General features: G+C 53.6%; 2 protein-coding genes across 2 annotated transcripts; both read left to right on the forward strand.

Moving 5' to 3' along the window:
* Positions 1-940: 940 nt before the first annotated feature.
* Positions 941-5325, forward strand: ETH_00017905 (GTP-binding protein, putative; the record flags this gene model as incomplete). The annotated part of the gene is made up of 10 exons (XM_013373889.1): positions 941-986; positions 1241-1364; positions 1797-1995; positions 2248-2378; positions 2746-3001; positions 3149-3208; positions 3422-3532; positions 3948-4145; positions 4471-4604; positions 5175-5325. 10 exons carry the CDS (start codon positions 941-943, stop codon positions 5323-5325), a joined length of 1410 nt encoding a protein of 469 aa, XP_013229343.1.
* Positions 5326-7653: 2328 nt separating this feature from the next.
* ETH_00017910 (uncharacterized protein) lies at positions 7654-9528 on the forward strand (the record flags this gene model as incomplete). The annotated part of the gene is made up of 1 exon (XM_013373890.1): positions 7654-9528. One exon carries the CDS (start codon positions 7654-7656, stop codon positions 9526-9528), a length of 1875 nt encoding a protein of 624 aa, XP_013229344.1.
* Positions 9529-11474: the final 1946 nt, after the last annotated feature.

An 11474-nucleotide genomic window follows, 5' to 3' on the forward strand; every position in this document is an offset into this window, starting at 1 on the left:
GTTGCTGCTGCTGCCTTTGCGACTACTGCCTTTTCTGCTGCTGCCTTCGCTGCTGCTGCTGCTACTTGCTGCTACAGTTGCTCGACTGCTTGCTTGCCCGTTGCTCAGGCTAGCGCCTCCCCCATCTTCTTCCGGCTGATCCTCTTCGGAGCTTCTGCTCGCTCTAGTGCTGCTGCCGCAGCCGCCGCTGCAATTACATTTGTGTTGCGCAGTTGCTGTTGCTGCTACTGCTGCTGCTGCTGGTGTCACTCTTGCTGCTGTCGCCGCGGCCCCACATGTGGGAGGGAGGAGCAGCCTAAGGTACCTTCCTGTTACATTAAACAGTAAGCAGAGTTTTTTTGCAATAAAAAATATATTTGTGCCTTGCGAAACAATGTAACTTCGCCTTGGGGAGCGGGAGCGTGTGGGGCCCCCGAGGGTACTGTTGGGGCCCCCGAGGGCCCCGTTGCAACTGCAGCAGTTTGCTCTAGCTGCGTGTTTAATCGCTTGATGCAGCAGCAACAGCTTAGAGACTTGCTGCTGCAGTAGCAGTGCAGCTATTTACCTTCAGTCCTATCTAATGCAGCCACAGCAACACCTGTAGAGCTGTGTTGCAGCAGCAGAGGCAGCAGCAAGAGCGCTGTAGAGCGGAGCAACGGAGGCAGCAATGCCATAGACAGCAGCAGCAGCAGCTGAGCCGACTGAATGCTGCAGACGGTGCAGCAGCCGCAGCAGCAGGAGTGGAAACATCTCTGGGACGAACGACTGCATGCAGCAAAGCCTGCAGCTCTACTGGCTGAAACAGCAGCATCAATACTGAAGCAGAAGCGCCTGCAGCAGCAGCCACGGAAGCAGAAACAAAAGCAACTGCATTTACTGCCGCAAAAGGGCAGCTAATAGCAGGACCAGCGACAGCACTAGGAATAGCAGCAGCAGCTGCTGCTGCAAGCAACAAGCAAGCATGGGAGGCGATTTCATAATTGGCTGCGTGGGTAAACCCTCAGCAGGTCCGTCGAGGCAACTAGGGCCAGCGGCTCAGGCTGTAGGGCTGTGGGTACTAGGGTTTGTGGGCTAGGGTTTAGGGTTTAAGGCTTAGGGTTTAGGATTTCCTGAGGCCTGCACACAACTACAGCGCCTACGCACGTCTGAGCAGTCTCTGCTAAGTGCATCTGTCGCTAACTCGAATGAAGACTCTCTCCCGGCTCCAGACTTTAGGGATTAGGGTTTAGGGTTTAGGGTTTAGGGTCTAGGGTTTGTGCAGGCAAGAGCACGTTTTTCAACGCAGCCACAGAGGGCTCAACAGCCAAAGTGGGCAGTTACCCCTTCACTACAATAACTCCGAATGAAGGCATCGGCTACTACATCACAGACTGCCCCTGCAAAAAGTGAGTTGTTGTTGCTGTTGCTGTTGCTGCTGGGTGCTGCTGCTGTTACGGCTCTGGGTACTCTTGTAGCTGCAGCAACCGTTCCTGCTGCTGCTGCTGTTATTGCTTCCCGCATTATCGCTGCTTTTGTAGCTGTTGCTGCTAGATTTAGTTTTCACAGCGGTGTCAATTTTCCTGCCGTTGCTGTTGCCGCTGATGCCCATGTTGGTGCTAGCGTCACTGTTGCTGTTGCTGCTAATGGTCCTGTTGCAGCTGCCGTTGCTGCTGCTGCTGCGGGTGGCGAGAACTACGTTACTGCTGCTGTTGAAACTTTGCAGCGTCTGTTTGCGGCACTGGCAACTTCATCGCAGCCACTGCTTCCCAGCGAGCAGCTGCAGCGCTGCTGCCACTGTGCTGCTGCCGCTGCTGCTGCTGCTGCTGCTGCTGTTGCAGGTACGGCGTGGGCTGCAGTCCCCGCTACGGCCGCTGCGTCTCGGGGCGCCGCTCTGTGCCCATACGGCTGCTGGACGTGGCCGGCCTTATCCCCGGGGCCAGCGAAGGCCGGGGCCTGGGCTGCAAGTTCCTTGACGATTTGCGGGTGGCGGATGTGCTGCTGCACATAATAGACGTCTCGGGCACCACCAATGAAAAGGCACGGATCTGCTGCTGCTGCTGCTGCTGCTGCAGCGGCTTCTGTCGGTCACCAGGCGGAGCTGCAAAGGCTGCTGGGTCGACGCCGCGGCGGCTGCTGCTGCTGCTGCTTTGTTGCTGAGATGCTGCTGCATGGGCTTGTGACGCTCGTGCTGCTCTGGCTGCTGTTGGCGACTGTTGCTGTGGGAGACGCGTTGCTGTTGCTTCTGCTGCTGCGCCGCTGCGGCTGCTGCGGCTGCTGCTGCTGCTTCAGGGAGAAACCACGACGGGCTACGACCCCAGCGCAGACCACGAGTGGCTGCTGAGCGAAGTGGAACTCTGGATCTTCAAGAACATTTGGGGAAAATGGACATCTGTGGCTCGCAGGCACGCGGCAACGAACAGGTGACCCGCTGCTGCTGCTGCTGCTGCTGCCACTGCTGTTGCTGTTGCTGTTGCTGCTGTGGCGTTTGGGGCTGCCCAGCCTTCGCTCAAGTAGATGCTCAGGCGATACGTCAAGACGCTGCGAGAGTTGTTGTTGCTGCTGCTCATCGTGATGCTGCCGCTCTCGTTGCTGGACCTCCTATTGCTGCTGTTGCTGCTGTCGCTGATGCCGTAGATCACCGCGATCTGCAACAGCAGCAGCATCCCTAGCAGCGCAAGCGCCCTGTGGCTTGCCTGCACGTGCTGCAGTGCTCTGTATCCATCCTGGTCATTCCCTACTACTGCTGCTGCTATGCTGCTATTGCTGCTGCTGTTGTTGCTGTTGCAGCTCTCTGCTGGACACCTTTTCGGCACAGTTCAGCGGCTATGGCGCCCCCCAGACGCTTGTGGCTGCGGCGCTTCAGGAGTTGCACCGCAGCAGGAGGTCGCGCAGTCAGGCCCTGCAGGAAGCAGCAGCTCCAGCAGCAGCGGCAGCAGCAGCAGCAGGAGTCTCTGCGGGAGCAGCGGTAGCACGAGGAACAGATGACGCTTCACTTCTGCCTGAAGACCTCACCAAGTGGGCTTCTGAAGACGTCATGGAGCTGGTATGTTAAACTAGAACGCTAAACTGGAAGCTGCAGTAATGGATTTTAAAAGACTCTAGAGCTTAAGAGTTGGTTTCTGACTAAGACTTTAGAACTTAAAATAATTGGTTCTAAGTCTACGGGCTTGTCTTTGCCTGGTGCCTGCAGGTGAAGACTTTTGTGAAGATTCGATTTCCTTTTGTTTTGGTCCTCAACAAATGCGACGCCGTGAGGCAGCCACTGGATCGGGATCGGGATGGGAACAGGTTGTGGGGCGTGGGGATCGGCATCGTGGCGATGTGGGGTCAGTAGAGTACATACTGGGGTCAGGATGAAGTCTTTGGGGGTGATCGGGCTGCTGCTTTTTTTTGAAGCTGGGATCGGGATCGATGTTCGGTGACGAGGATCGGGATGGGGATCGCATGTGTGGGGCGTGCGCAGGGGGGCGATGTGGACAAAAACGTCTTGCGACTGTCTAGCAAGTTTCGGGACAGCCCTCTCGTGTTGACAAGTGCTCTCGCAGAGTGTTTTCTGCAGAAACTCCAGCAGCAGGTGAGGCCGAGTCAAGCACTACAACAGCTGCACGGCAGCAGGTGCCCTGTGCAGCAGCTGCAGCAGCAGCATCAACACCCGGCGAAAGAGCAGAGGCAGCAGCACGCATGCAGCTCTCCCGAAATGGCCAATGGAATACAGTGCTTCAGTGTTTGGCTTCAGGCCCTAAGGTTTTGTTTCTAGGACTTCTTAGGATTTTGCTGCGCAGATGGCAGCATGTCTGGAAACCTTTAATCACAAGCCTTTGGCCCCCCGCTCTCACCAGTTGCAATCAGAGCACTTGTTCTGGATGGCATATGAAATGGGATCTTTTGTGATGGGCTCTTCACGGGTTTCGACTTTGTATATTCTTGATAGTTTCAAGTCAGGGCTGAGTTTTAAGGGCTAAAGGTTTAAGGCTTATGGCTGTGTGTAGAAAATGATAGCATACGACCCGTGCAGCGGCACGGCGTACTGCAGCGAGGACTTGCGGGGCCCGGGAAGCAGCCGCCTGAAGGAGGAGCAGCAGCAGCTAATTAAAAGCCTGAAGCCAATCGACCCTAAGGCGTTCCACAGACTGGAGAAAGTTAGGGATCTCATGCTCTTCAGACACGGAGGGACGGGGGTGGCAGAGGTCTGCTGCTGTTGGTGCTGCTGGCGATGCCGGTGCTTATGCTGTTGGTGCTGCTGGCGATGCCGGTGCTTATGCTGTTGGTGCTGCTTTTGGCTGGTGATGGCGCTGGAAGCGATGACACTGCCACTGCTGCTATTTAGCTGCTGTAGAAGCAGGTGCTGCTGTCGCTGCTTCTTGTCCTGCGGGCACTCGTTTTGCTGCCCCAGCTGATTGTGAGACTACTACTGATGATATTGCTTCTACTGTTGCTGCTACTGCGTTGGCTGTAGCTGGTGCTGCTGGAACTTGACTTTTGCCTACCTTTGCGCCTTCCCTTTGTTTTCAGGCCTTGCGAGTTGCTGTAGAGGTCCTAGGGCAGCGAATGGCGGTGTATCCGGTGAAGACGTTGCAGCTGTCCGCCGTGGACAAGAAGGGAAGGGGGCCGTTTGTGGAGTGTATGCTGGTTAAGAAGGGAACCACGTAGGCGCTAGTATAATGTTTTCTTTTCATATTCTTCCGTATTTTTGTGTACTCCGTCTTCTGCTTTTACTCAATCTGCGTCGTCGGTTTAGGCACAAACCTACATGAACACGCATGCGATATGCGTTTCCATATAGACATGTCCCCGGTAGTATCCACGTTACATGTGCACGTGCATACTGAAGTGCTTATAAGGCTTTACATAGCTAATTTTACAGATGCAATTGAGCCTATGGCGACATTAGCGCGTGTAGGTCAGGGCTCCCGCCCAGGTACAATTGCGTACAGAGGCAGACACAAAAGACTTTTCACACAAATCCGCAAACGCGAATGCATGCGAACTTGCAACGCTAAGCATACAGCAGCATTTAGTGCATGAGTATACGCGTGGCGCTTGCGTGCTTTCGATATTTGTGGCGAACGCGCTTCGCCGCCATTTTTTGTTTCTGCTGCATCCCTGTCGCAGCGCTGGTGCTTTCCTTCATCTCTCTGCGTTAGATTTTGGGTTTGTTTGCCTGCCTATGAAAGCACTTTTATGTTTTTGAATTCATACTTTTGTGTCAACTTCAGCGTCGGCGAGCTCGCTCATTTGTTGCACCCGGCGATTGCCCGCAATTTCCTCTTCGCCGAATTGCCGGACGGCCGACGCGTTGGTGAGAACGAAGTGATGACTCCTGAGAGCAGTATAATTCGCATTACAACAGACAAAGGTGCGCAATGATCACAGTTAGCCACTCGGCTAGTCACGCACCTGGCCTTGAGGACCGCGCAGGTGGTGGGACCTCAAAGCAATTAGCTGCGCTCACTTATCGTAGCTACTCAGGTAGCTCTGTTAGCTGGCGCTACGGGAGCTGTAGGGTCGCTTAGCAAGCGGCGGATGACTGAACAGGTCAACCGTAGCCTACCTCGATTTAGGAGAAACATTATAGCTGACTGCAGCTAGAGGCGAGCCAGCTGCCGCTTGCCCTCGATACTAGAACCAAAAATGTCTAATTTGTGTTTCAAGCGTGTCAGGAAACACATCTAGTCCCAGCATAGAAAGACAAACAGAGGAAAATGCAAGTAGCCTCCAGCTTAGGGATTTGCCGTGCAGTTTGTTGCAACTTCGTCACTTTCGCTTTTTCCACTCTGCCTTTTGCTGATATTGCGGGAGAGACGAGAATGGCCCTGCTCTGAGTTTAGTGATAAACTCGCACTAGGCTTCGTGCATGCTTATGCAGCATGTGCCAAGGCATGAGCACTATAGTTCACCTCTAGCGGGCCTGAAGGCCCGAAAAACTTGGAATTTGCTGTGGCTAGCGCCGCAGCGGGTCTTCCACGGCGGTCCTAGTTGATACCATAACAGTGCCTTTGAGGAAGCTGCCAGCAGTACCTGCCTCTTCGGAGAGGCCAGTTCACTGCCGGAAACAGCTGGTGTTGACGAACAGGTCCAGTTGAGTGACGGTGGCTGTTATTAATATGTTCATTGGGGCATTCTCATGGGGGAAAACTGGGTAAATTCCGCTCTATTGCCATGCATGGCCCTCTAACGACAAGTTAAGGATGAATGCACTCTTCAGAAAACGAGGCCAGATTCTTGAAAGTAGGAGCTTTCACTGCACTCTAGTAAATTGTGGACTTCATACATGGGGGCAGCCTTCTGATGCACTTACAAAACGCAGACACGGCATTCGAAGAAAGTGTCGCAAGCTAGTCAGTTGCATAGCAGACTCCTTAAAAACATGCCTGAGGAACTCAGAGGGCAGTACTGTTGGACAGTCCTATCTATGGGTCTGGTACATGCCGTGGTTTGAGGGTGTTGCCCGTAGAAACGACTAAAAGTAAATTAGAGAGGGGTGCCTTCCAGCGGACGAGCCTCCCATTAAAGCCTAGAGATCACGGCTTGAAATATTGCAGACCAAAACGGCCAGGAAGTGATAATAGATGCTACAGAGAAGGTGACATATCGTCTGGACTAAGGAGCGACGGCTACATCGTGAAGCTCCAACTCGCCAGCATTTCTTCTATGCGAATTGGCGCCCCTATATAGGGGCCACTGAAGAGAGCGATTCTCCCCATAGTGTTGGCGGGCAAGCAGCTGAGGCGCGACGCCTGGGTGACCCTGCTGCTACTCCACCAGATTCACGATCAACCATTGCTCTCTCATAAGTCTCCGACGACGGCCAAAATTGCCTCTCAGTCATAGAGCAGTCTCTATACAGAGAGTAAGGCAACGGCGGGCGCTGGACGGCTTCACGTAGTGCGTTTTTAACTTTTTTCCTTTGTTGCCCGTGTTCGCACGTTCGCGTAATATCTGGTTTCAGTCTTTTCTCCTGGGTCAGCTCGCAACTAGTTTGTTCTGCATTCGTCTGAAACCTACGGGCGATGACCTGGGATGTGGAGCACTACACCGCAAGTTCTTGCTCCGCTACGAGCGAAAAGGTACATCGTTCTCACAAAAGCCACTCAGCTTACCCTCACTATAGTAAATAAATTCATTTCTGGCAGCTGCGCTATCTAGGTTTCGATTTGGCGCATTCGGGCCATTCGGGCCGATGTAACTGCGCTCTCAGAGGACCTCGCGAAAGCATGAGGAGTCAATATTTTCACTACTAAAAATAAAAGCCCAGATGTAAAAAAAAATGTTAAAATGCGCCTAGAAATGGCGAGAGCAAACAGCATCCATCCTCATTGTCCGTCAACTCCTGGGCCTTGTTCCAAGCTGCCGGCGTCCCCTTGTGCGTCCTCTTTCGGGGAACCTACGCGGCCCAAGTTTACAAATGAGTTGCAATATGAAAAAATGATAAAATTTACACGAATAATTAGAGAAATATTGCGTCTCACGCTATATGAAAAGGACCACCTGCATGTGGGGCGGTTTGGCTGCAGCTCTCCTTGTTGAGCCCCTGAAACTCCTCCGGGCTTGATGAAGCCAGATTCTCTCCAGATTGGGATATAGGATTTGCGCACATGGTGAAATGCGCTTTTACATGGCATAGTCCCCAGAGGACCTGCACGGCCTCAGGGGCCCGGGAGAGGGCGCGGAACAGCGCGGCGGCGTCCTTAGACCATGGGACATTCAACTGAGGCGGCGGCACCCTATAAGTCTGAGAGGGGCGCTAGTGGCCTCTACGATAAAGAGCATGGCCTGGGGACTGTGTGGAGGGGCGTGCCCTCCTCCGCCCCCACGACGCACACTGGTTGGCTCTCAGCAGACGAAGAGACACTCCAGTACACAACTCCTTCAGACGATACAAATATTCTTCACGGGAGCCCCCCAAGGGTCCCCAGTATAGTCTACCGGGGCCGCTTGTCGACGCCCTACTGGAGAGTGCCCAACGCGTGGCCTGTCGGCAGCCCCGAGTCAGTCACTGTCACCAACGAAACAGCGTTGCACAGTGGCCAGAAGGCTGGACCGGGGGCCTCCACTGAGCCTGTTAAGGGCAGCGGCAAGAGGCTGAAGGGCCTGCTGCTTCTGGGGATCATTTCTCTATGGGCGTTCCTGGCCGCCTCGTTGGCGAGGAACAGGCTGCTGCAGCGCGAGGACAGGAGCCGCCTCAAAGGCATGGAATTAGTGGAAGCAGCAGCAGGAGCAGAAGATGCAGCCCCCGCGTCACCAACAGCAGCGCCGCTCGAGGCGGAGGAGGCGTCTTCGCTGGGTCTGAAAACGCCCAAGGAGCACAGCAAACCTTCCAAAGCCAAGCCGAAGCTGAAGCTGGCCCTGCAGCCCGGAGTCGAGCCGGCCCCGTCAGGGCCCCTGCGAAAGTTCAAGGGGCTCCAAGGGGGCCCCCGAACCGCTTCTGGAGTCCCTGTTGCCCACGTGGGCCCCATGCCGCACGTCTCCAACTTGGTCACAGAGCCCCCCTCCACAGTGAGGCCAGAGGAATTCCCGCTGGATATAGCCTGTGACGCGTCTAGCCTTGACCACTACGAGAGAGAAGTGGGCAAAAACCTAGACAAGCTGGACAAGATCTGGCGCGGGGTGTCGGAGACCACCCGCATGGCTTTCTCGAGGCACTTCTTGCCAGTGGTCGAGCCTGGGGTGGTGCTGCCTGCCCCAGTGGCTCTGTTCCAGAGGCACGCGGAGGCCCTCAGTGCGATTCGCAGACCCAAGGATGCAGACAGTGCAGCGGAAAAGAAGATGTACGCCTTCAGGCTGCAGCTGCTGGACACTCTCTACACCGCAGCTGGCCGCCGCCTGCTGGCCCTTTCCGCCCTCGAGGCCTTTTGCAAAATGACGGGCGTGGGCTCCGAGCTGCTCGGCCTGGAGGCCGAGCCTCTGATCCGCGGGACCCGCAGCAGCTGGGGCGGCATCAGCAGCAGCAGCAGCAAGGCTGGGGAGGGCGCTGCGGGGGACGAGGCGCCCATCTCTTTCGAAGGATTCGTCAAGCTCCTTGCAGGCCGTCCCACCAGCATGATAGAGAGGGAACCCGAAAGCAAAACAAATGAGGGGCTCAGTGCTTCTGGGGCCGAGGCAGGGGAAACACCAGTGGTGCCGAAACACCTGGCAGTGCGCCTCGCAAACGTGCTGCGGCGCGAGGACCTTCTTGTTGCCCAGGAGCTGATGAACGTGAACATATTCCGGGCTTTGCTTGACAGGCTCGACGAGCGGCTGCTGAGCCAACAAGGAGGCAAAAGGGAGGCCTGGATTGTGCCCATGTCCCCAGGGCGCCGGCCGTTCCATACAGACTTGTTCAGCGACACGGTGTTGTCTTTCGACAAGTGGGCTAGGCAACAGGTGCTGCCCCCAGAGGTGGTGGGCAGCTGGAACGAGAGATGGACCGAGAGCGGGGTGCGGGCGCTGCTGCATTCGTTTGAACAAAAAGAGAGGGAACGGATAGAACAGAGACAAAGCATGAAACATGTGGCAGCGGGCCTCGATACCACCCCAGGCAACGTCGCGCCGCTCTACGACCTCTACACCCTGGCCATATCGCTCCTCTAATTGGTGCTGCGAGCCAGTAGTGTTTCTTGAGCAAAGTAAATTCGGCGCATTTACTTGAACTGGTTGCCCGTTTAGTGGGCTGAGACTGTGCTTGGCCGAGACGTTCCATAGACAACAGAAGGAAAGAAGAAAAGAATAACGAGAATTCGTGCATTGTTGCACGGAGCGCTTGTTCTTCCAGGTGTACGTGCTGCAGGCGCTTGCTAAGGATACTACTTGTTTGTTCCGTCTAGGTGCTTCGTATCCTTCTCGCTTCTTCAGGCGTGCGCCTAGCTCCGGTCTTTGGTACTTGCCGCAGTTGCAGGTCTGTGCTTTTATTACCACCCGCAGAACATGTTAATGAATGTGTTCGTATCTACACATGTATACTCATATGTGCTTAAACAAAGGTGCATGCTATGTCTAGGTATGTTTGCTTATATGTGTATGTGTATGCACGTATATACGACAAAAATGCATATAAACGTACATATATTCTTCGGGCAATGTGCAACATGTATATTTTTATGCATACGTATGTATGGACACACACTAGACACACGTAGCATACCTATATGTTTATGGTATTTCTAACGATGGCTTCAGTAAGTATAAGAATTGGTTGAATGCAATGTAGATGTTCAGATACGTAGAGAACAAACGCATGTGCACCTGTTGCGCTAGAAGCCAATGCTGCTTAAATGGGCAACGATCTAAGGGTTTCTTAGGCCTTCGCCCTTTTTATTTCCCCTTCCTTCCAGAAAAATAACTAGTTTCACTGCTTTATTGCTGTCTTCCCGTCCTTCTGTTGGTATTGTGCTCAGTGTCATTACTACTCTTCGTGTAGTGTTCGGTTCTTTCGGCAGCTGGGTTGACTGTTCATTTTTAGTCCACTTTTCTGAAATTTCATCAGCTGGCAACAGCGCCGAATATAATTTCCTGCTCAAACCTTTTCTAGATGTCCAACATGATCATTGCTCTCTGGTATTTGTTAGTGCTATTTATAGTTCTTGCAGCTCAATAGCTGCGTGGTTCTGCTGCCTCGCTTTTTAACGTGTCAAGATACACTGTGAAGGGGATGTCTAGTCAGGAGACCTCAGGAATTAGGCCACTGCAGCTGTCGGCTCAAGCCAGTTGCGGGTTTAGGTTCTGTGCAACACGTTTGTGTAGGGTCGGGTTGCGGCTTGGAACAACGTTAAGAGATTAAAAATTGGGGGTCGCCCAGCGCTAGTGCAGGTGCATTTTTGTGGATCTGCACCTTCCACTGATTTGCATTTTTGCTGAAACTTGTGAAGACGAAAAATGCTGAGAATTCAGGTGGCAGTAACAAGCACAAACACGATTTATTCTGAAGACACGGAAGAGGTGTTACTTGCTTTGTGTCGGCCAGTGCCACTACTTATATGGCGGCAAGTTTATTCAAACTACTCCTTGTTTCTGTACTTCTGGCTAACCGAATGACGCAAGTGCACAGAGTTCTACAGTGCATTTTTTCGTGTTTTCTGAATAACAGAAGCACGCAATTTCATAGAGTACAATGCTGCAGTCTGAAAACCTTCCTCTCACACATAAATTACTGGCGCCAGACTTGGTGACTTTTTTTCCCTTCATGACTGCCATCCCCATTTATACGTTGCAGTTTTACCGCGCAAGGCGAACCCAGTAGCAGGCAGCAAGTGAGTATGACATGAATGAGAAGCTCCAGGTGGGCGGCTTTCCTGGGCTAGTCAGCCGCGAGACAAACGCTGCTTTGCGCACCTACTCAGCAGAGAAGGGTTATTTAGACTTAGTAAGGAAACAGCATTTTCCCCTAAATATGGCGCGGAAAGATTGTTGCATATTAGAAGCCGACTTGTTTGACACAACCTTATGTTCAAACGCACGCCTGCAAACGCTTGGATGACTTAGTGTAGTCTAGAGTTGTCTGCAGTCACGTCCGGGCTACACCGTGAGGGTGGGGGTCGTCC

Source organism: Eimeria tenella, genomic scaffold (assembly GCF_000499545.2).
Source record: "Eimeria tenella Houghton genomic scaffold, Eth_scaff18, whole genome shotgun sequence".
In the NCBI taxonomy this organism is placed as follows: domain Eukaryota; phylum Apicomplexa; class Conoidasida; order Eucoccidiorida; family Eimeriidae; genus Eimeria; species Eimeria tenella.